At 65.4% G+C, this 24,352-nt stretch overlaps 1 protein-coding gene across 1 annotated transcript in view; it reads right to left on the bottom strand.

Annotated features, from left to right (window-relative positions):
- Window positions 1-2,837: 2,837 nt before the first annotated feature.
- Window positions 2,838-24,352, bottom strand: part of LOC101930753 (smoothelin) — a 48,240-nt gene continuing 26,725 nt past the window's right edge. The window contains 12 exon segments of the mRNA XM_065568256.1: window positions 2,838-2,978; window positions 9,124-9,293; window positions 10,922-11,073; window positions 12,156-12,279; window positions 12,374-12,544; window positions 13,111-13,171; window positions 13,430-13,488; window positions 14,948-15,128; window positions 15,648-15,724; window positions 16,465-16,508; window positions 16,510-16,598; window positions 21,724-21,743. Of these exon segments, the coding sequence (XP_065424328.1) occupies window positions 9,149-9,293; window positions 10,922-11,073; window positions 12,156-12,279; window positions 12,374-12,544; window positions 13,111-13,171; window positions 13,430-13,488; window positions 14,948-15,128; window positions 15,648-15,724; window positions 16,465-16,508; window positions 16,510-16,598; window positions 21,724-21,743 (1,123 nt within the window). The 3' untranslated portion in view covers window positions 2,838-2,978; window positions 9,124-9,148.

Below are 24,352 nucleotides of genomic sequence, written 5' to 3'. Positions count from 1 at the left end.
GCTGGGGCTGTTAGGGGCTGCCCCCTGCTGGCTCCCCAGCTGCAGGGGAGGGAAACCCCCTTGCTGGGCCTGGCCCTGGCTGATGGACAGAGCAGGAGCTGGGCCCTGCAGCAGAGCCAGGGGCTGAGTTGGGGTCTGCCCTGTGTCCAGGACATGGGTTGGTGGAGCCGGGCCGGGGCTCCACTCCCTCCCTCCCAGCTGCTCCCTGGGTGGGAGCTGGAGCAGCACCTGCCTTCTAAACACAGGTCTGGGCTTATCCCAGCCCAGCCTGTGCTGGGGATCTCAGCCATGGGTGGGAGCCAGCGGGGAGGGGGAGGACAAGTGTCTGATCCTGGGAGCCAGAGCAGGGGGGATGTGGGTGCGGCTCAGCCAGGAATACACTTGGCAGTGACACCCAGAAACAGTGCAGCCACTTCAGCTGCAGCCTGGCTTCAGAAGCCCCCCATCCCTCACACCTGGCCCCTGCAGGAACCTGGCCCAGGGACACCAAGAGGGCAGGGGACAGGCCCATCTGCCTCCTCCCCTAGGCTCCAGCCCTGCTGGCAGGGAAGGGAGCTGGCCAGGCCAGAAGTGGGCAGAGCTGCAGGTGAGAGAACGCAGGGCCCTTCCCCTAAAGGAGAGGGAGGCACATGGTATGCACGCCCCATGCCTCCCCTCGGCAATGGGAGGGTAGCAGCGCTAACCAGGGCAGTGGGAAAAGGGCCCCACTGCATTACCATGGCCAGTAGGCAGTCCTCTGCCCACCCAGGGGTGACAAGGCCCTGCACCCCCGGCGTCCTGCGACCCACCAGGACTCTCAGCCAGCCAGTAAAGCAGAAGGTTTATTTAGATGACAGGAACACAGCCCAGCACAGGTCTTGCAGGTACAGATAACAGGACCCCCTCAGGTCCATCTTGGGGGTCCCAGGGACACCACAGCCCTGTTGGGAAACCTGATCCCCAGCTGGGCTCCCCTCCATTTCCCAGCCAGCTCGAAACTGACTCCCCTTCCAGCCCCTCCTCTTCTGCTTTGTTCCTTTCCCCGGGCCAGGAGGTCACCTGATTCCTTTGGTCTCCAACACCTTTAGAAAAAAGAAGAACAGGAGTACTTGTGGCACCTTAGAGACTAACAAATTTATTAGAGCATAAGCTTTCGTGGACTACAGCCCACTTCTTCGGATGCATATAGAATGGAACATATATTGAGGAGATATATATACACACATACAGAGAGCATAAACAGGTGGGAGTTGTCTTACCAACTCTGAGAGGCCAATTAATTAAGAGAAAAAAAACTTTTGAAGTGATAATCAAGGTAGCCGAGTACAGACAGTTTGATAATAAGTGTGAGAGTACTTACAAGGGGAGATAGTCAATGTCTGTAATGGCTCAATTAATTTTCTCTTAATTAATTGGCCTCTCAGAGTTGGTAAGACAACTCCCACCTGTTTATGCTCTCTGTATGTGTGTATATATATCTCCTCAATATATGTTCCATTCTATATGCATCCGAAGAAGTGGGCTGTAGTCCACGAAAGCTTATGCTCTAATAAATTTGTTAGTCTCTAAGGTGCCACAAGTACTCCTGTTCTTCTTTTTGCGGATACAGACTAACACGGCTGTTACTCCAACACCTTTAGCTATCTCCTTGCAGGGGTGAAGGGCCCCGGCCATTAGTTGCCAGGAGACAGAGTGCCGGCCATTTATGTACACTGCCCTTTGCTCTGCAACAATCTCACCCCCTAGAGACTTAAGAAATGCATGGGGGAAACTGAGGCACCCACACAGTATTCAGAGGAAACATGAAGAACAGTCCCAGTTTGTCACACAAGGAGCAGAGGCCAGGCCCTGTATAACAGAACTTTATTGTCGGGCTGGTGGTGATACAAGTGTCTATGCAGGTGTAGAAATGGTTACACAATCGGCTAGTGGCACTTGAGTGCAAAGGGCCCAGAGGCAGGTTGGAGGGCTGGGAATCAAGTGGGAGGTACCAAGCCAAGCCCCGGGGGGCTGCCCCACTGGGAAGGGCCTGTGCCCCAGGAGCCCACCCCCTCACCAGGTTCCAGTCCAGCTCCCCAGGGCAAAGGGGCTGTGGGTCCCAGCAATGGCGGTGCCTCATGGGGGTGGGGGTGAGCAGCAGGCAGCAGCGTGCCAATGGGGGCACTGCCCCCCCGGGGTGGGCACAGGGCTGAGCGTGGAAGTTGCCAAGGGAGAGGGCTGCAAGCAGAAGCGTGAGCAGCATCCTTCTGGAGTGCACCTCCCCCCGAGGGCAGAGAACCCCCCCCCACGTATGTTGCATCCAGCGACCCAGGCCGCTCCCTCACCTGCCCACCTAACTCCAGCGACAAGGCCCTGGGCCAGGTGTCTACAGCACCAGGTGGCGCCCAGGGCCACAGCCAGAGAGGGCAGGGCCTTGGCCCCACAGCCAGCCTGAGACGTACACAGGGCTCTCCCAGCCCGGGGGAGGGGGGGGGGTGTATTGCACAGCATAAAAACAATTCCTTTAACATGAATAACTTAAAACAATACTATATAAAGCACAGGGCAGGGGGGGGTGAGAGCCAAGCTGGCAGGGGGACCAGGCCGGGACCAGGGGGGCTCAGCTTGCCATGGGGCAGAGGAGCAGCTGGAGGGAGCTCGTAGCATGGACAGAGGGGGCAGAGCACAGACAGTGCAGGGCCAGTCTCTCGGCCTCACCCAGGCCCCTCAGGGCAGCCCGGTGGCTGGGCAGGTCTGCTGGGGGCGGGCAGCCCCCCTCTGCACACCTGGGTCCCTGCAGGGGGGCAGCGGGAGTCTATTCACGCTGCAGCCGTGCCCAGGGCAGCAGGGGCAGGACGGGGAGGGGGCTCTAGAACTCTTTCTGCCGCAAGCGTAACTCATGGCGCCGCAGGTGGTTGTAGAGGGACTGCACGTAGGTGAAGACGCACTTGGAGTCTGGCCTCTTCCCCATGATCATCATGTCTTCCACCTCCACCAGGGGCATGCAGTCAACCAGCATCCTGCGGGTAGAGGGCAATGAGCCGCGGGGACGACTGCCTCCTGCAGGTCAGCCCCTGCCCTGCCAAGAGCCCCCACGGCCCCCACCCCTCAGATCCCACCGCACACCCAACCCCCCCTGGCAGAAACCCCACCCAGCCCCTCCCTGGTCCCAGCCCCCAAGCACCAGGCCTTGCTCATATCCTGCATGGCCTCCCGCCCAGAGGCACTAGCCCACCACCCAGGGCTCCCTCCACAACCAGCAGCCCGCTAGGCCCAGCTGGCATGGGTAACCCTGGTGCATCAGCCTCTCCCTTCAGTTAAACATCTCGGACAAACGCACGCCCAGGCAGGTGGGGTGCCCACCAGCGCAGCTTCTCCCTAGGTCCTGCCCACACAACCCCCTGCCCGGCCCCTGGGCTCTCACCAGCCAGCCAGGCACTTGGCCCCATCACCCCCACAGCTGGCACCTGCCACATTCCTGCTCTCTCTCCTCACAGCCCTCCTTGCCTTGCCCCCTCTCCCACATCCCTGCCCCTCTCCCCCTGAGCTTGAGGTGGCCCCAGGCCCGCTTGCCTCAGCTGCCTGGCTCCCGGGGCCTCCCGCTCAGCTGTGGGGCCAGGGCTAGTGCCCGTTGCCTTTAAACCTTGGTCCTGACTTGAATGCAGCTGCCCGCACGGAGCCCCAGGCCATCCCACATCCCCCTGGCCTCGCCGCTCCCCTCCAGCCTGTGGTGCCCAGAGGGGCCATGCCCTCAGCCTGTGTGTTAACCTGTTCCTGGGATGTGCCCAGAGAAAGGAGACTGCCCCCCACACTGCCTGGCTGGGGAGCCGAAGTGTCCCCCCTCCCCTGTCACTGTCCTAAGTCCTTGAGTCCCATGGCAGCCTCCTCCCTTGCCTGGCCCCTCTGACAGGAACGGGGCAGCCTGCAGCTTCAGCTCCAGTGCCAGCCATGGGGCAGCAGGCACCCAGAAGAAGGGCAGACGTTGCATGAGCCCCTGACCCCCCACACCGCAGGACTCACCCTCTCTCCCCACAAGAGCCTCCTCCTCCACAGCTCCTCCCTGTGCTCCCTCAATCCCCTGTCCCCTCCCACCCTGCCGCCAATGGCATGCTGAGAACCCTGCCACCAGGGCCCCTTCGCCCCGGGATGGGCGAGCTCCTTTCCCCACAGGCCCAGCCCATCCCAGTGCCCCCCCCCCAATGTTCACAATCATCCCACCAGCATCACAGCAGGTGCCCCGGGCAAAGGGCCTGATCCTGCTAATGCCCTCAACTCCCAGCCTCACGGCCGAGGGCTTGGGCAGATCGCAGGGTCAGGCCCAAGGTAGCCCAAGGCCTCCAACGGCAGCTGGCATTGCTTGCCCGCCCCAACCCTTCCCCAGCTCTGGCCGTCAACTGGCGGCGTTGGAGCAACCCAGGCAGGCCCCCAGTGGCTGACGAGGCTGCCGCTCTGCTCCCTAACACTCCTGATTGCGAACTGGCTGCCCGCGGGGCTGTGCGCCAGGCAGGCCACAGTGCCTGAGCCTGGGGTGAATGGGCACGCGCCTGCCTTGGCAGACTCCCCTCCCCGCCCCGAGAAACCCATTTCCTTACAGCTCCCCAGGCAGAGGCGGTGACTCCATCAGCCCCTGGCCTAACAGCAGGGGATTTTAAGCCTGGCTGGGATACAAGCTAGGGGAGTGAGTGGGTGCAGACGGGCAATCTCGGCACTGCATGGGCAGAGGCACATCCCACATTACCACACCTCCCCCGGAGCCCACCCAGGTCCCTCCAGGGCTGGTCAGCGCCCAGAGCCCATTCAGTCCTTGGCCCTTGTGCCACGCTGCACGCCCCACTGAACAGCTCAGCTGCGACCTGCTCTGGCTCACCACCCCCAGGAAATACCCAGCCCTGCCCCCCGAGCCAGCCCCAGGGCAGATGCAGAGTGGAAGGAAGCAGGAGCCTGGTTTTGCGGCTTCCCCCAGGGACGACAGCGCCAACCCGGCCTGGCACACAGCAGCTCCTGGCACAGGCCTGCCTGGGCTCCACCCGCCAACAGCTCCTGTGCCGTCCTTCCCAGAGCAGCAGGGACAGCCCTGCCAGCACACCCCATGCCAACGGGGCAAGGGTGAGAAATGCTACCCCAGAGCTGCCCAGGGCCCACGGGCAGCCAATCAAGGTGAGGCCCAAGGAGACCACACGTCCCAGCCTGCAGCTCAGCACCGGGGGATGCATGCTGGGAGCTGTAGTTCCTGCACCGTGGCTAAAGGAGAAAGGGGCACGGTTATGGTGTATTAACTCCCTGCGAGCAGCTGGGGCAGAAACTGCACCTGGAGCAACGAGAACTGGGGCTGCAAAGGGAGCGGGAGCGCAGCTACGACCCAAACACAATCCCCCAGGCTACACTCAGCCAAACACTGCCAAGAGCAGACGAGCCGACCAGGCACTGGCCAGGGTGCCAGGCCTGGAACCCAGCCAAGCTGCGCCCCTCGTAGGGGGCACCTCACCTCCTTCCGCTGGAGGGCTGCGCTGCAGGGGAGGTGGTGAAAGGCTCAGGGCTGAGCCCATGGGGTGCCTGCCAGACCCACCTTCAGCAGCATCATGGAAGCCCTGGGTGCAGTGCTGGGGGTCTGGGCCACAGCACAAGAATGGGTTAACCTCTGGAGCAGGATTGCTAGTGTTGTACCAGCCCCTCGCCTGCCCCAGGGGCACATAGTGCCCCCCCACCTCCCCAGGAGCGGGTGCAGGGGAAGCTGCAGCAGAGGCAGATGTTATTGTAGCAGTGGGTGGGGGGCAGCCCAGGCCGGGCATGGCCCAGACTCCCTGCCCAGCACGACCCTGTTGGCCCAGAGCTCCAGCGCAGGCTCCCAGAGGCAGATTCTGCTGGGAGCCATTGGCACTAGCCCCAGGGCCACAGCAGCTGTTGCAAACAGTACAGGAAAGGGGGGGTGGAGGCTCCCCTGAGCCCCGTGCTGGCTGGCCAGGCTCTGCTACCTGGGACTGGAATGGGGGGAGTGGATTTTAAAGGGGCAGCTGGCTAAATCATGGAGCAGTAGCAGAGGACCACTGGGGCTCTGCAGCGATGCCAAGCCCCCCAGCAGACAGCAGCAGCCTGGCGCACAGGAGGGGCAGAGGGATGAGCCTGAAGGAGTGGAGCTGGTAACCCGGTGCCAGGCCTTGCCCAGCTCACGCTCAGGGGAGAGCCGCGCATTCAGGGACATCCCAACTGCAGAGGGAGCAAGAGCTGGTGGGGTGAGCACAAGCCTGGAGCCAGCGTCCCCCTCCCCATTGCTGGCACAGACCCCCAGAGCGGCTGGCCGGCCCAGTGGGGGCTGGGGTGAGACCGAGGGCCCAGGGCTGAGGCGGCTCGTGCCTGTAAAGCGCTGAGCGATCCCTGCGTGGAAGTGCTGGAGGGGGACGAAGGATCCCTCTGCCCCCAGCCATCAGCCCCTTCTGCTGAACAGGCCTGGGCACCGGGCGCTGCAGGCTGGGGAGACGCCTGGCAGCAGGAAGGAACAGCCCCCGGCGGTGGCAGCTGCAGGTACAGCAGCAGGCTGCTGTGTAACCAGCACCCAGGACCCCCCAACTCACTGGGAAACAGCCCCATCACGCAGAAGACCCCTCCCCACCCCCCCATCTGTCCGGGCACTGAGCAGCGATGGCGCTGCATGGAGGCTGGGAGAGCCTGGCCCATGCCACCACCACAGTGCTTGGCCCAGCCAGCTCCCTGGCCGGGGCTGAGGCCAAGCCCAGCTGATCACAGCCACGGTGCCTGGCGCAGGCTTCCTACCAGCACGTGGCTGATTTCCTAGGAGCCAGGCCTTCCCTGCGCTGCTCAGGCCCGGGGCAGAGCCCAGAGCAGGAAATCCCCCCCCCAGCGAGGCTGGCAGGGGGAGGGGCCTGCCCCCAGGGCCTCAGAGACCCCCTGCCTGACTCCCCTCAGAGGCAGGGGAGTGCCTCCTGCTGGCAGTAGAGTACCTCTCCCCTGCCCCAGTGCCCTCCCCCAAGCTCAGCCCCACGGTGCCTTAGAGGGAGGAGTCTCAGTCCCCCACCCAGCCCCCCCTCGGCCTGCATGGTGCAGGGCTGAGATCACTCAGCAGCCTTCCAGCCAGGGAGCTCCACGTGCTGCCCCGCCACTGATTAGCCCCTTCAGCATCCTCCCACCTCTGCAGGTGGGGAAACCGAGGCACCACTTGCCCAAGGTCTCTCAGCGAGCCGTGGCAGAGCTCCAGCCACCAGCCGTTTGCTGCTGACGCCACGTGTGCACCCCTTGCAGGGTGTTATTCTCCCAGCCCAGGCCGCCTGGGCACGGCGGGGCGGTAAGGCACTTGTGGGCAGTTGAGACGGACTCGGAGCCTGCAGTGCTGACACATGAAGTGAACGGATGCTGGCCTGCGACAGAACAGCTGGGAGCTGCTGCTCACTACTGCGCCCAGCTGCAGCAGCCCGGCTCCCCCTCAGCCAGGGACACTGCAGCCAGCTGGGTACCCCCACGCGAACCCCCCAGCCCTGCATGCGGAGCTTCCCCCCCCGCCTCCCGCTCTCGCCAACACCTGCTGATCTGCACCCAGGGAGGGCTCAGCCCCGCCCACCTGGCCTAGCCCCTGTACACGCTTGGTGCACACGCAATGCCCAGCCCCCTGTCACACCCGGCTCAGTGCTCCCTGCCAGGACCACTGGCGCTGGGAGTGAAAGGGGCGCCCTGGCCCAGCGGCGTCCAGGCATTTGGCCGAAAGCGCCAAGATGGGGCAGGCCTTGCCCTGCACCCCTCCCCCAACAGTGCCTGCTTGCTTCCAGCAGCGTGGGCATGGAGAGGGGATGTGAGAGCCAAGACTGGCACCGGGTCTGCTGGGCAGTACCAGCACCGCTCAGGACATTCAGCACAGAGCACCGGGGGTGGGGGAGGTAAGGGCTTCTGCCCCCCCAGCCCTGCCCACTTAACTACCCCAGAGGCCCTCTGCCCTGCAGCTCCCCTCCCATACAGCTGGGCCGATGCCAACCCCTCCTGCTCCGGGCCTAGGCCCCGAATGGTTCTTTCGCTGTACTGAGTCCTGCACTGCAGCAGAGTGAGCAATCACTGCAGTGACCGCTCCAGCCTGGGGGGGCCCTACTGGCTCTGGGGGGCTTGGAGCCCAGGTGCCCCCGGCCAGCAGCTGCTGCTCCCCTTGGTTCCAGCCCCTCTGGAAATGCAGCCCCTGGCAGCTGGCTCCCTCCCCCCCGCAGCACCGGTCCGGCTGGGTTCGTGATGGAAAAGCTCCAGGCAGCCTCAGGAGAATCCCTGCCCTTATAAAGGCATAGCTGAGCCTGCAGCGCGCAGGGCCCGCGGGCCGGGGGAGGCTCCAGCGGGAGCAGAGATGGCCCCAGACAGGCCCAAACACTAACAAGGAGCAGCGTGATGGACGTGCCTGAGTCACACTTTCCAGGCTCCCTGCTCCCATCGCCTGCCCATATATGACGAGGAGGCACCTTGCAGTGGGAGGGCTGGCTCACCTCGCCTGAACCCCGGCTCAGCCTCGCCGGCCTACGGCACAGGGCTGGGAGCGGGCGCCCGGGGCGAGAAGGCTGCTCCGGCGGGACACAGACGGAGGAAGCACCAGGCCCAGGAGTTCACTAGCCCCCTGGCCCTGCCAGCACGAGCAGTGGGGCGGGGAGGGCTGCAGGAGTCGCGCTGCCAGCCCTCGATCCAGCACCAGGCTGCTCCGGCCCAGGGAGAGGTGTAATTAAAGCAGCAGTTCAGAACAGCCCCCCGTGCCCCACATCCCGGACTCAGAGAGCTGGGGAGGGAAATCTCGTCAGGGTGCCCCTCCGCCTGGCGGGGGCCAAGGCTGTGGCTCAGCCCGAGCGCGGTGCTGGGGGGCGATGACCTGGTCCCCTCCCCAGCCCCCCTTCTAGACGCTGACACTCGGGCAGTGTTTCAGGTCAGAGTCAGTCTGGCTAACAGTGCTCTGCCCCTTGGCGCCCTGACTTCTGGCCTGCTCTCTGGGAAGAGGAGTGTGCCCCACAGACCCCCACCCCATGGATGGCAGGACTCACCCCCCTCCCCTGACCTACTGCACAGCTGCACCTGGGCATTACCAGGCTCACCCCTGCCCTGCCCGCTAGCCCCCGACTCAGCACAGCACAGCCAGGCCCCTCGCTGCCCCCTCCAAGCCGGGGCTGGGCGGTAGATTGAGAGGAAGATTCTCACCATCGCTCCCGGGGGTGGAAATAGGCTACGACTTTTTGGTTTTTACCAGCCCCTTCTGGACCAGGCAGCGATAGAACTCCTGAATGTATGTGTACACACACTTCCAATCCGGCTCGCGCATCCGGACCATGTCCTCCACGTCCAGCAACTGCGGACAGTCTGCGTGCTTCCTGGGGGCGGGGGGAAAGGGGGAGCGAGTGATCACAGCCCAGTCGGGGAGAGGGTGGGGGGGGGGGAAGAGAGAGAACAAGAGAAACGTATCAATCCAATTCACATTCCCCTGGGCCATAACAACGCTCCAGTTCACACATGCTCGGGGGAGGGTGCGCATTCCCGGGTACCGCTGCACTACCGGCACTGTGAGACTAACAGGAATCGGGGCTACACGAGCACAGCCGGGGGAGACAGAGGTGTGGGAGTGTGAGGTCCAGCGTGAGGAGGAAGAACAGAGGGAGACAGAGGAGGAGGAGGAGGAGAGGAAGGGAGTGAAGTGCTCTGGCGCCAACCAGCGGTTGAGGAGCGGATTCCAGAGCGGAGCGGCTCTCTATATAGCTGCGTATATAGATGGGGTGGCAGAGGGGAAGGCCCGGCTCCCTCCTCGCCTGGCTCCGCTTGGAATCGGTGCAAGAAGCTCACCGAGGGCCGGAGGGGGAGGAAGGGGAAGGGCCACCTGGCTTCCAGGCCGGAGGGATCGATTGCTCTCATGGTCCACGCACCGGTCCCCGTTAAGGCAAAAGGCATAATTAACAGGAAGGCGGAAGTCCCAGGCACACGCACCCCGCACACCACCGCTCGCTGTACCCTGTGCAGACTAGACAGAAGAGCGCGCGGGCCTGGGGAGCTGACACCCACGTGCCCTCTGGGGCCTCCTGGCCCCCAGACGTCAGCCCCGGCAGGGCAGCCTGCACGGGCCAAGGGAACTCAGATCACATCCCCACACACCCCCAGCCTGTGGAAACACTGCCTCTGGCTCCGCAAGGGTGCAGCCGGCCGCTGAAGGGAAGGAGGGATAGGTGGATGAATGGATGGATGGAGAGACAGAAGGAAGGAGAGGGGCTGACACTCAGCCTCCAGCTGGACCCGCTCCCTTATCTCAGCGCCCCAGGAAACCAGAAGCGAAAAGGGGGAGCTCAGGAAGCTGCAATAGCGGCCCAGCCCCCGGGGCGGGACTCAGCCCCACGCTGCCTGGGCTGCAGCGCTGCACTGCACCCCGGCCCCCGCCAGCCTGGCCATCCCCTCCCCACTCGTCGCCAGGCAAGCCCCAGGCAGCTTGAGGGGCCTCGGCCTGCAGGTTTTCCTCCCGCGTTCAAGCAGTTAGAAGAGGGGGACGGTGGCAGGGGAAGGGGCTCCGTGCGCCCAGGGTTAGCCAGGAAGGCCGGCCACTGTCGGTGCTCAGTGGCGTGGCGGGGCAGCGGCTGCCGGTTATGGGCAAGGAGCACTCTGGGGAATCATTCAGTCCCTCGCGAAGGCTGCTCCGGGGCCATCTCAGCGATGCTCAGGGCTCCGAGGGTTTGGCCCGACATCTCTGCACTGAGCACTGGGCTGCGTTGGCTTCCTGTGCACCTGCACGGACGTCGCTTTGCCCAGGGTCAGGCCAGAGCAGCCACGCACGGCATGCTGGGAACAGCAGAGCCGGCCGGAGAGCCCCAAGCACGTGGCAGGGCAGCAGGGAGCCGGCTCAGCTCGTAGGAGAGGCAGCCCTAGGGGCACTTAGCAGGGCAGTGCCATGCTCCTGAGACAGCAGAGCGGGCAGGGCCCCAGCCCCGGCCCGCATTGCGCAGCGGGGAGGGGTACATACTCTGCCGAGGAGAAGGCCACCTCAAAGTTGCGGCGGCGGTTCTGGGGCGTCAGCTGTGTGTAGTCAAAGGCCTCGGGGAAGAAGTTGTGGACGAGGGCGCAGAAGGCCAGGCCGTCGCTCCAGCTGGAGGAGAAGTTCTGGATGTCCACGTGCTGTGGGGCAGAGGCAGGGTCAGGAGAGGGAGCAGGCCCCAGCCTGGCTACGGGCTGGGAGGAGAGCAGGCCCTGGCCAAGAGCCAAAGGGGATGGGGGAGCAGGGTGAGGACGAGGGCCTGACCCAGCCAAGAACCGGGGTGAAGGGGAGGGGAAAGGAGAGCCCAGCCTGGCCAGGACCTGTAGCAGAAGGAGGGTGGGGGCGAGTAGGACCTGCTGCTAGGGGTGCCAACTTTCTAATTGTAGAAAACTGAACACCCTTGCCCCACCCCTTCCCCAAGGCCCTGCCCCCACTCACTCCATCCACCCTCCCTCTTGTCACTCGCTCTCACCCACTCTCGCTCACCTACTCATTTTCACCGGGGAAGGGGTTGGGGTGTGAGAAGGGCTGTGGGCTGCGGGAGGGGGTGCAGGCTCTGGGGTGGGGCCAGGGATGAGGGGTTCACGGTGCGGGGGGGGGGCCTCTGGGCTGAGGCAGGTGGTTGGGGTGAGGGCTGCAGGAGGGGGTGCGGGCTCTGGGGTGGGGCCAGGGATGAGGGGTTCACGGTGCAGGAGGGGGCTCTGGGCTGAGGCAGGTGGTTGGGGTGAGGGCTGCGGGAGGGGGTGCGGGCTCTGGGGTGGGGTCAGGGATGAGGGGGTTTGGGGTACAGGAGGGGACTCTGGGGGTCCAGGAGGGGGTTCCAGATGTGGGCTCTGGGCAGCAGCCGGCACATCCCTCCTGCTCCTAGGCAGAGGGGCCAGGTGGCTCGGAGCCCCCGCAGCTCCCATTGGCCATGGTTCCCAGCCAATGGGAACTGCAGAGTCGGCACCTGCAGGCAGGGGCAGCGCACAGAGCCCCCCTGGCTGCCCCTTCGCCCAGGAGCAGGCAGGACATGCCGGCCGCTTCCAGGAGCCACGCCGCTCCACTGCACTGGCACCACCATCAACCAGATTTTTAACAGCCTGGTCAGCGGTGCTGACTGGAGTCTTCAGGGTCCCTTTTCGACTGCGTGTTCCAGACCTGGCAACCCTAGCCCCGGAGGATGGTGGGCAGGGAGTGGGCCCAGCCTGGCCAGGAGCTGCAAGGGAAGGAGGGCACTGACCTCGTAGCCCCGGGTCTTCGCTCTGCACCAGTCCAGCAACATCTGCTTGATGCTGTTGGCGTTGGGGACGCCGAAGCTGGAGGAGCGCTGCACGGCCACCCGCGACATGGCCGGGCTCGAGGGGCTGCAGGGAGCACACACAGAGCATGTTGGTCAACTGCCCACGGCACTGGCCCAACCCAGCCCAACCCTGCCCCGGCCGCACCCGGCGCCCTCACCTCCCGCTCTCCTTCTCCAGCTTCTCAATCATGGCCTTCCGCGCCTGTGTGGCCGACGTCTTGGGCAGAATCTGAGCCTTCAGCAGCTCCTTCTTCTTCTCGGCCTGGCGCCGCTCCAGAGCGGCCAGACTGCCCTGGCGCGAGCTGCTCTCGTCCTCGCGGTCAAAGATGCTGGGGGAGGGAGAGACTCAGCATGGGAGGGAGTCTCTGTTCAGCCAGGTCCCAACAGCACCCTGGGGAGGGGGTGCAGGGGGGACCCAAGGAGCAGCTGCAGCTCCCCAGACTCAGTTGCAGGCCCAAAGGTCTCAATGGGGCCCCCCAAGCCAGGGGAGAATCTGCCTTCGTGTGGCAGGGACGACACCACTCAGGGTTGTGGGAGCCTTAAATCAGTGGGGTCTGCACAGTGCTCAGAGATCCCCGAGTGACAGGCCCCGGGTTCTCCCGGCACTCAGCCACGTGGAGACATCACAAGACCCCAAAGGCTGACACCCCGCGGGGGCTGCTGGAAGGACACGTAGCAGGCTAGGCGACAGCAGCTGCCTTGGGGGGGGTGGAGGGTAGCCAAGGTCGCTGACCCTTGGGGACACCCAAATACAGTGAGTAGAGGCCTGTCCCCCCTGCTGGGGTCCATGGGTGGCACAAGTGGCCCAAGGAGCTCGGGCGGCACACACGGAGCTGCCATGCCTTTCTCCACCTCTCCCCAGAGGGCACTGCCCATTCAGCAGGGTGTCACTCACCTGCCCACCTTCTTGGACGAGGAGCTGTAGGAGGATTTGGTCTGGACAAACGTGCTGCCATCTGCAGAGACAAGGAGAAGAACCTCAGGCACTGGTGAGGGAGGTAGTAGTAGCTGCCTTTTCCCTGTGCCTGGCGCTGCCCAGAGGCGCCGCAGCCTGCTTCCACCAGGGCCCAGCGCCAATGGGCAAGTGGCTGCCCCTCCCCCTGCCCCAGGGCTGAGCGCCCAGTGCCAACGGGCAAGCAGGTGCCCCCCAGAGGAAGGGGGAATTGCCACCAGGTGGCAGGAGAGAGGCCCAGAGGGGGGCGAAGGGCCCTTACTGTCCGATCTCTTTGTGTAGCTCGACTCCACTGTCGTCATCCGGGAGGTTTTGTGCCGTCTTCTGCAAAGGGAGGAAAAGACAAAAGGATCAGCCAGGGTGGGGCGAAGCCAACACCTAGAGCACCTGCCCCTGGAGAGGGCAGGGCCAGAGAGCCGGCGTGGCTGCAGAGAGGCAGCTGAGTGAGGCCAGCGCATCCCGCGAAGGCCAGGTCAGGCCAACGGGCGCGTGCGCAGCAGGCTCCAAAGGCAACAGAGAGTACGGGGCAGAAAGAGGCAGGGAGGCCCGGCCTGACGGCAGGAGATGCAGAGAAGGCTCTGCCTCAGTCCGGAGACAGGAGAGAACAGGCCCGTGGCAGGGGACGAAAGGAGCAGAGGCAGTAGGAAGCCAGGGCAGGTTTGTCTGAGGAGAGCGCCGCCCAGCCGGAGCCAGGCCTGGCCAAGCGCCAGAGCACCTGGTGGAAGGGCCCACGTGGCCAAGCATCCTTGTATGCCCGAGAAGGCCGGTGGCACCAGGAAGGAACCGTAAGAGCCAGGGTGTAGGCAGCTGGTGCAGCTGAGGGCAGAGCACACAGGCCGATGGAGTAGAGAAGAGTCCCAGCCCTGGACAGGAGCCCTCCCTGCTGGCAGAGCCCCCTGGGCAGGGCATGCTGGAGGGCCTGGCTGCCTGAGCTCATACCAGCCTGGGCAGCAGCTGCTGGCAGGTAGAGGAAGCGCAGGAATGGACAGGCAGGGCCAGGGATGGCTCCAGCCAGCCAGTGGGAGGCCCAGCTTTAACAAGGGGCCGGGCCCTGTTACAGACCCTTGGCCGCCCCAAAGGCTCCATGCCTGCCATGCTGTGGGCCAGGCTCACTGGGGGCTCCCCATGGTGAGTGTAATCCTGTGCCCCAGGTCCAGCGTTCCCTGAGCCTGCCACAGCGCTGCTGGCAGGTCCCTGTAGACCCCGGGGAGCAGGCGATTCTTGGCACAGAGGCGGCGCCTCCAGAGCCCAGCAGACTCTTAGCAAGGCAGAGCAGGTCAGCGCTGGGGAGCCAGGCCCCACGGCTGCCAGCTGTCCTGGAGTGCCTGGGCTCAGGGGCCCTTTTTCAGAGTGAAGCCCAGGCAGCCAAGCACCGTCGGCATGGGGGCGGCGAAGGACAGAGAAACAGAGAGAGACTCCAAGAGCAGGGGCCACGCATTGGGAGATGATAGAGAAGAGGCCAGCAGAGACTGGCAGGCACCCAGAGACGGGCCCATGCCAGGGTGGCAGAGAAGAGATCAGCAGAGATGGGCCCGAGTCAGGGTGACGGAGAAGAGAACAGCAGAGATGGCCTGTGCCAAGATGACAGAGCAGAGAACAGCAGAGACGGCCCCTGCCAGGGTGGCAGAGCAGAGACGGACCCTGTGCCAGGGTGGCAGAGCAGAGAACAGCAGAGACGGCCCGTGCCAAGATGGCAGAGCAGAGAACAGCAGAGACGGCCTGTGCCAGGGGGGCACAGAGTGGGACCAGGCTGTGAGACCAAGCGGTAGCGCCCAGTGGCCTTGCAGGGCCCTTACTGGACTGGACGAGGTGCTCAGTTTTGGTGAGCGTGTGGCGGGCCGAGCCATCAGCCGACTGGGCGCTCTGCCGGGTGGTGGTCTCGGTGGCATGGCCTGTCTTCCCCACTGCAGCCTGGCTCTTCACCTCCTGCAGCCGCTGGCCCCGCTCCTTGTCTCGCTGCTCTGCAAATGCACGCGGGGGACGGCATTAACGCGGAGATGAGGGCACTGGGGGTGATGGATGCTGCCCGGCATGGAGCCACCACAGCATCTCTGGGGTGCCCAGTCCCTGCCCAGTCCATCCTCCGCAGCACGTCCAGGAGTCAGGGCCCCATGGGGAACTCCTTGCCTGGACTGAGAGCTGGAGACACGGCAGGAGGGATGGGGCCGTTCTCCAGCCAGGCCCCTGCTGCCCTCGCCCAGGATGCTGCCATGCCAGACGGCTCCAGGGCTATGGCACTGGGGACACTCGCACACAATGATCCGCAAAGGCTACAGAGCCTGCCTGCCTCGCCGAGCCCCTCCCTGGGGCAGGGCCCAGACATCCCCAGGCCAGCTCAGGTTTCGGTAGCACGGCTCCTGGCTCCCTGACCCACCTCTGCTGCTTCCATTCCATGGCCCTGCCAGCCTGCTGCCAGGGTCAAGGTGCCAACCCCTCCAGCTCCCCCAGCCACCAACCCCTGGGGAGCCACAGGCAGCTACCTCTCTTCCTCTGGCGCAGCTCCCGCATGGCAGAGCGGATCAGCCGGCGCTCCTCAAAGTCCGACGTCTGGTCCAGCTGCCAAGGCAAGCGCGACACCAGCAACCTCAGCAACCGCGGCCTCACCCCCTGCCCCCCAGCCACCCCCCAGACCCCACTGAGGCCTCACCTCCCACCCTGCCCCCCAGGCACCCCCAAACTCCACCGCAGCCTCACCTCCCACCCTGCCCCACAGTGGCCTCACTCCCACCCTGCTCCAAACTCCACCACGGCCTCATCCTCCCGCCCTGCCCCCCAGCCACTCCCCCAGACCCCACTGAGGCCTCACCTCCCATCCTGCGCCAGCCACCCCCAAACTCCACCGCAGCCTCACCTCCCACCCTGCCCCACAGTGGCCTCACTCCCACCCTGCTCCAAACTCCACCACGGCCTCATCCTCCCGCCCTGCCCCCCAGCCACTCCCCCAGACCCCACTGAGGCCTCACCTCCCACCCTGCCCCCAGCCACCCCCAAACTCCACCGCAGCCTCACCTCCCACCCTGCCCCACAGTGGCCTCACTCCCACCCTGCTTCAAACTCCACCACGGCCTCATCCTCCCGCCCTGCTCCCCAGCCACTCCCCAGACCCACCGCAGCCTCACCCGCACCCTGCCCCTCCAGACCCCACCATGGCCTCACCCCCACCCTGCCCCCCAAACTCCACCATGGCCTCACATGGCCCACCCTGCCCCACAGCCACCCCCAAAACCCCACTGCCCCCTCAAACCTGCGCCACAGCCCGGCTGGGGTAGCTCGGTCAGGGGCAGGCTCAACGTACCCATCTTATCCAGCACGTCCTCCTCCTCGATCCTGCTCAGCTCCTCACGCGCTCAGCTTGTTCCTCTTCTCGCGCTCCCTCGCCTGGGCCTTCTCCATCCCATTGGGCAGCTCCGGCTCCGGCACCGGCACTGGGGCTGATCCACCAGCTCCGCCTCCATCTGCGACGAGAGGGGCGATGCGGAGAACCTCCCAGCTGCAGAGCGCCCTGCCCTGCCGAGGGCCCGAGCAAACCCCACGCATACATCCCCCAGCCCCACAGGGAGAGCAGCTCCGGTCGACAGCCCCAGCGCACAGCCCTGGGAAGACGTGCCGGGGCGCATGCCCACGAGCAGCCGAGGACTTGGTTTTACACCCCAGCACTACCGTGCCCTCAGCGCCAGGCTGGGCATTAGCTAGGGGGCTGATGAGAGGGAAGAGCGCCACCTACTGAGTTGCCAATGCCACTGCCTGACCATCTGCCCTGCTCCCACTACCCATCGAGCCGGGCCGTACCAGCAAGCCCAGCAGAGGCTCTGTCTGCCAATCCTCTACGCCCACACGACAGGCTGAACCGTCCTGCCTTCCCCAGCCCCACCATCCCCACTAACACCCTCCAGCGTTCCATAAGTAGAGCTGTGTTGGGGCAGCCCTGACCATCTCCACACGCAGAGGGGACGCGACTGACCCGAGGTCACCCAGCAGACCAGGGCGGGGGCAGGGAATAGAACCCAGGAGTCCTGCCTCCCAGTCCTGGGCTTCTGCCACTGAGCCACATGTGACAAAGCAGGAATTTTTTGTAATACTTTCAGGAGATCAGTTTGTGCTCGGTTTCCCCTCTGTGCTGGATTGTCACTAGCGGGTGGGAAAGGGCTGTTTGCCACTTCGGGCAGGCGAAGAGACAGATATGGGTGTGGCCTAGCTGTCTGACCTTAGGCCCAAGTTCAGTGGTGCTCTGGAGAACACAACAGCAGATCCAATTACCCAGACGCTGACACCGAGCAAGCAAGGACCCAGAGGCACATGGACTTCCCCACCTCTCAGCAAGGGGGCTGCCCAGCATTTCCCAGCCCAGAAACAGGGGTCCGGAGAGGTGTGAGCTGGGGGACAAGTGCAGTCGAGGATTTGGACCAAGGTCAGACGGTTGGAGAGCCAGAGTTCACTACAGCTTGGCTGGCACAGAGCGACCCCGAATGGACGATGCTTTACCCCTCATTCCTCTGGGCTGCCCTAAGGGCATCCTGTGACTAAAACCCGACTGGCTTGACAATACTGAGTGTCACCGCACAAGCTGGACGAGGTGCATGCATCCCCCAAGAGCGGACAAGTCCCCCTCGGCTGTCTCAGCAGGACTCGCTGAGCAGAGCTCAGGGGGTGGAGCAGGCCCAGAGGTCCAGTCTAAGGAGGTGGTGAAGCCGCGTGGCTTCCCCTGGAGGAAGTGAGAGATGCCGGGGATCTGGCCCATGGAAGGGTTCCTCCCAGACGCTGTTCCAAAGCTGGTCCTAGCTCGATCCGGTGGCTCCATCACCCCCACACCACCAGAGCCCGGGGCAGACGTGCTGCTCCTGCAGGCGGGCGATTCCTTCCCTACCCTCACAACTCCTGCTCTCCGCCTCAAAGGGCCTGCAGAACCCTGCAAGGGGAACGGCAGAGCCGGGGACAGGGCTACCAGCAAACCTTAGCAACAGGCACGAGGGCCCAAGCAGCCCATGCGAGCTCAGCAGCAGTGAGTCTACACGTCCGGCAGCCCAGCTACACCCAGCGAGCAGGGGGGGCTGCCCCGGGCGGCGGGTGGGCTGGGCAGCAGGCACCGTGGACGCCTCTAGCTCCAGCCAGGATTTCCAGGAGATTAAGGGGCTTATCGGAAAGAGGCTCCTGGCCTGGGGATCAGGAGCTGCCCTGGCAACGAGGCAGCCCAGCCCCTTCTGAACAATCAGGTGGTGCCGGCTCCTTGTCAACACGACCCCCAACGAATGCAGCCCGGCCAGCCGGCCAGGCCCAAAATAGCACCACAAAGGCCTGCGGACGGGGGCTGAGCCACACCTGCTTGGCTCCATTCACACCCCCCCGGCAGAGCAGCAGGGCCCAGGCACCCTGGCACTGGCCGGCTGAGGGGCTGAGAAGGATAGTAGCCCCGTTGGAGCAGGGTGCCCCCCATGGCAGGCCAACATATACAGCACAGCTGCCCTCTGGGCGTGACGGCCGGCAGCGCAGCCTCTCTCACTCTGCCCAGCGGCTCGCTGGGGGTCAGTTCTCTTTGGCTAAAACACCAGGGGACCAAGGGCTGGGATTTCCCAGCAGCCCTTGGGGCAGGGGCGGACCAGATGCGCAGCGCCCTTGGCAGGAAGCTGGCCTCTGCGGCTGGGGCTGGTGGTAGGCAGGCAGTGATGGGAGGAACCAAGCCTAGGGCAGGGCCGAACGCGTGGTCAGCCGGGGGCAAGCGGCGCTAGGTCTGGGCTGTGCGCACAGCAGCCCGACTAGCCCTGGTGCTCGGGGGCCACACCCAGATCCAGGCGGCCCATGCGCCTCCCTGCCCAGCAGCCAGGGGAGATCCCGCTCAGTGACGCCCGGCAGCAAGCAGCTCTGACGCTGCCCCAGCACCCGCGGGAGGGCGCAGCTCCCTGGCTGGGCTCGGAGCTGGCGTAAGGAGACCCCAGGCCAGCTGTCCCTGCAAACAAACGCCCAGCACAACAGGCTGCTCCAGATGGCACGTCAGCAATGCAAGGCAGGCGGCCTGGATTGGCTCCGGGTGATGGGAGCCTCGGCTGGCACAGGTCTCCCCCAGCAACCCCCAGCTGTAATCTCCTGCCACAGCCCAGCTAATCCCCCGTGAAAACGCGCCTGCCTGGGCCAGCAGCAGCTGGTGCAAGCTCTGGGGCTCCCCCACCACAGGAACAGCTTCCCTTTGCCCAGGGGCCAAGGCTTGGGGAAGGGCCGATAGGGGCCAAGGCTTGGGGAAGGGCCGATAGGGGCCTTGCCCAGGCAGCTCCAAGCCGGCCGCCTGCCCTGGCCCCAGCGGGGGGACCGGCACTGGGCACCCAGAGTAGATTTTCAGACCAGCCAGCAGGGGCAGACCAGGGCTTCTGCCCAGCAACATCTGCCCACCCCTGCCTCCTTCCCCCAGACCCAAGACCTAGCCCAGCCAACGCTGCCCATGGGATGGGCTCTCAGGGAAGCCGTCCCCCTGGAAGGAGTGGGCCTGCCACCCCGCCTTCCCCTGCCCGGAGCCTGCACACTCACGAAGCTGTTGCTCCTGGAGAGGTGCACAGACGACTGCCTGTGGGTGCTGGAGAAGGTGGGCGGATGGGCCACGGGGCTGCTGGGCTCCTCGGTGCCCGCAAAGTGGGCACAGGGATCTTGTGCCTCCAGGAAGAGGGTGCTGGGGTCCTTCTCCTCCAGATCCTGGGCTCCCAGCCAGAGCGCGAGCACCTCCAGCTGCCGGCCGAGGCGCGCCTGCTCGGCCCGCAGCACCAGGTGCTCCTCCTTCAAGTCATTGAGGGCGCTGGCCAGGGGCTGCAACTGCTGTAGCGCCTCCTCCAGGCGCCTCTCGGTGGCCAGCTGGAAGGCCTGGAGGTCCAGCTGGATCTCCTCGACCGTCGCCTCCCGGGCATTGTCCAGGCTGGGGAGGTGCACCCCCGGCATGGTGCTGGCTGGGGATGGGACGCGGGCACGGCGGGGACTCTGGCTGCCACGCCGCAGGCTCCCGGGGCAAGACGCCGTGTGGTCAAGCCCCTCTCACTGCCAGCTCCGGGCGGTGGGCTCTGCACGCTCCCAGCCCTTTATAGGGGCTCTTGGGCGTTGCCCCTCCCCGGGGCTGGGCTCCACCAGCAGGCCTTTGTGTTCAGCCTGGCTATTCTTATCCCACAGGCCGGGGCCTGGCAGAGGGGCCGACACAGGAGCCGGGTGGGGAGGTGCTGAACTTGGGACAGTTCCCAGCGCAGCCCAGTGATGGACTCGGGCCAGGTGGCCAAGCTGGGGGGGGGGGGGGGGGGGCGGCACTAAGACATGCTCATGTGCAAGCCACCTGCCTCCCCACCCCCTCACTCAGCCCGGGGCTCCCCCTGAGCTGCCCCCCCCGAGGGCTCGCCCTCAGCAAATGGGGGAAAGGGTCAACCAAAGCTCTGCTGGGTAGAAAGGGGCTTGGATAGAGCAGGCCAGCCCCCGCCATGCCACCCCCCTACCCCATACACCCAGCCCCCGCCATGCTGCTCCCTCAGTACACCCCCCCATCTCCCTCAGCCCAGCCCCTGCCTTGCTGCCCCCACCCACACACCCAGCCCCCGCCATGCTGCTCCCTCAGTACACCCCCCCACCTCCCTCAGCCCAGCCCCTGCCATGCCACCCCCACCACACTCCCTCAGCCCCCGCCATGCTGCCCCCACCACCACCACCCCAGCCCCCGCCATGCCACTCTCCCAGTACACCCCCCACCTCTCCCAACCCTCGCCATGCCTCCCGCCACCCTACCCCCCCCAGTCCCCGCCATGCCTCCCGCCACCCCACACACCCAGCCCCCACCATGCTGCTCCCTCAGTACACCTCCCCCAGCCCAGCCCCCGCCATGCCGATCCCCACCACACTCCCCCAGCCTCTGCCATGCTGGCCCCGTCACCTGTCTGTAACTCCCCCAGACCAGCCCCAGCAGTGCCACCCCCCTGCACCCCAGCTCTCAAAGGCCAGCACTAGCGTCCCCTCCCCACACCCTAAGGAGGGGGAGGCAGGGCCCTCAGCACACAGCCCTGCAGTTCCTTTGGGAGGGGCAGCCTCCGCAGTGCCACCCAGCTCCCGTCCAGGCAGTGCACCCAGCTCCCGTCCAGGCAGTGCACCCAGCTCCCGTCCCGCGCCCTGACAGTGCCAGCCCCTCACCCCTGCATCAGCATCCCTGTGCATGGATCTCACCCGCAGGAAAGGAGGCCTCCATCTGGGCTCTGGGCCGGCGCTGCCCAGCCTGGGGGCAGAGAGCACAATGCACAGACAGGAGGTGGCTGCAGGCCCAGGCCAGGCTCCCCTACCCCTCCATGGGCCATAGGGGCAGGATTTCCTCTGGGGCAGGGCTGCCTGTTCTGCTTGGGGGTCCTCAGGGGGTCCCCATCTTCACCCTGGGCCCTCCCTCCCCATGGCCTCGGCGTGCACAGCCCAGTGCCAGCGTTGGCAGGGACCCTGTTCCCGCCCGGCCTGCTCCATCCACCGGAGCCAAACCTCTCTGCGTCACAGGCCACTCCCCACCAGCTGCTGCCCCCCCACTGGGGGCTCCGAGCAGGCAGCTCCAGCCCCACTGCTGACTCTGCTCCAACACCAGCTCACCTGGGGGGCGCTGAGTTCCCATGAGCACCTGGCACGGCTGGTAAATAAAACATCAGCCAGGCAGATCAGGTTCCCAGGCAGCAAGCGGCAGCAGGAGTGACGCGCCCACCCTCAGCCTGCCCCCTCTAGGGCCCAGGAGCACGCAGCGCCCTCCGCAGGGGCCCCTGGAATAAAGCACCCCCACCCCCCCCAGCAGCCACACTGCTCACCCTCCGCATGGACACCTGAGAGCACGGTCCCCTTGGCCCCCCACCCAAGCACCTGCCAGCCCCTCAGCGCACTCCATGCCCGTGGCCACCCGTACCTGGAAGAGGTTGTGGGCTGCTCCTCCTGCCCCTCTCCCCTGCGGACAGTCTCGGCACCCACCTGGCAGCTGCGCTCTCCCACCGGGCAGACCCAGCTCCGTGCCCTCCACACTAATACCTTAATGAGAGCTGACGGGCAGCTCGCACCACAGCCAGGCCACGGGGCCGCGTTAGCTCATTAGTGTGGGAGAAGCCACCCTCCCCCCACACACACACACCCAGCAAGAGCTGTCCCTGCTGAGTGCACGGCTCCCACGGAGGTGTTGCCCTCCTCCCCCAGTCTGCCCTGCGGATGCCCCTCAATGCTGACCCCACAGCCCCCCGCTGCTCCCTCAGGGTTAGGGCTCAGGAACACCAGGGCTGCCGGGTGGTGGCTACTCCTGCAGGGAGCCCCCCCGAGTGCGGCCCCCGCGGGGACCTGGGCACAGAGCGGCCGAGAGCTGCAGACTCGGCCAGAGGTGCCTCATGTACCCTCGGGAGGGCCAGGCCGGCTCAGCCCCTCCTCCAGCTCCAGGGGTCTTGTGGGACAGGACTCTGGTGCTGCACCTCCTGGGGAAGGGGAGATGCAGAGACTCCTGCCACAAGGGGGCGCCACCCACAGGGGCACGTGCCAGGCCTGGTGTCATCCTGGGCCCCACAGCCACTGCAGTCTGGCCCTGACGCCCTTTGTTTTTCCTAAACACTGCAACATGCCTGAGTGCTCTGTATTACCCTACATGGCCAAGAGTGCCAACCATGCCCGGCCAGCTCAGGTCCCGGCCACACGCGCCCCAGCCACACGCGCCCACTCCCTCCCCTCTCTTCCCACTTGGGGGCACGCGCCCAGCCACATGCGCCCCACCCCCTCCCCTCTCTTCCCACTTGGGGGCACGCGCCGGCCACACGACACCCACTCCCTCCCCTCTCTTCCACTAGGGGACACGTGCCTGCCCGCCGCCCCTCCCAGGGACATGTCCAGCTGCACACGCCTGCCTCCCTCTGGGGCGCACGCCCAGCTGTATGTTTCCCTTCGCTGACTCAGCTCCAAGGGCCACCCCCCACGCACACGCCATCCCCTCCCCGGGTCACACGCCTGGTACACACACCTCCCCCGGTGCACGCCTGGTACACACAGCACCCCCCGGCACACGCCTGGTACACACACCTCCCCCCGGCACACGCCTGGCCACACGCAGGAATCCCAGCTCCAAGGGACACCCCCCAAGCACACACGCCATCTCCTCCCTGGGGCACACACACCTCCCCCCGGCACATGCCTGGCACACACAGGAATCCCAGCTCCAAGGGCCACCCCCCACGCGCACACGCCATCCCCTCCCCGGGTCGCACACACCTCCCCCCGGCGCACGCCTGGTACACACAGCACACGCCTAGTACACACGCAGGAATCCCAGCTCCAGGGGCCACCCCCCCCCCATGTGCACACCCCAGCCCATCCCCGGGTCACACGCCTGGTACACACAGCTCCCCCCAGCACACGCCTGGTACACACGCAGGAATCCCAGCTCCAGGGGTCACCCCCCATGCGCACACCCCAGCCCCTCCCTGGGTCACACGCCTGGTACACACAGCTCCCCCCGGCGCACGTCTGACCACACGCAGGAATCCCAGCTCCAAGCAGCCGCCTACAGGCTAGGTGGCCACTCCCCGATGCCAGCCAGCTCTAACCCCCTAGGACAGGGGTTCTCAAACTGGGGGTTGGGACCCCTCAGAGGGTCGTGAGGTTATTACATGGGGGATCGCGAGCTGTCAGCCTCCATCCCAAACCCCACTTTGCCTCCAGCATTTATAATGGTGTTAAATATATTAAAAGTGTTTATCGTTTATAAGGGGGGTCACACTCAGAGGCTTGCTATGTGAAAGGGGTCACCAGTACAAAAGTTTGAGACCCACTGGCCTAGGAGAAAAGGAAGGCAGGGGAGAAGGGGTACGTTTTCCAGTCCTTCCCAAAGAATCCCCCTCTGGAGCCATGATGGGCAGGGTCCGGCCCAGGCAGCTCCTTGCTGTACCCCAGCGAGGTACCACCCCGCACTCTGCGAGGGCTCTGGGGTCCTGTCCCGTGGCTTGTGGGGTCACTCGGCCCCATGTGACCCCAGAGTGAGGCCAGGATCTCCAGAGGGGTGTGGAGGGGATGGGGACACACTCCCCACACAGACCACACCATCACAGAACTCCCGGAGTAACAACTGCTCTGACCTGGCCACCAGGGGGGGCAGCTGTGACAGCTCCCCCACCAGGTGCTCGCTGGGCTCAGTGGCAAGGCCCCCCGCAGCCGACTCGGCAAACACGCTAGGGGGCTGGGG

Source organism: Chrysemys picta, chromosome 15 (assembly GCF_011386835.1).
Source record: "Chrysemys picta bellii isolate R12L10 chromosome 15, ASM1138683v2, whole genome shotgun sequence".
Classification (NCBI taxonomy): Eukaryota; Metazoa; Chordata; order Testudines; family Emydidae; genus Chrysemys; species Chrysemys picta.
The sequence above is the reverse complement of the archived record's forward strand: the minus strand, read 5'-3'. Positions and strand labels throughout refer to the sequence as shown.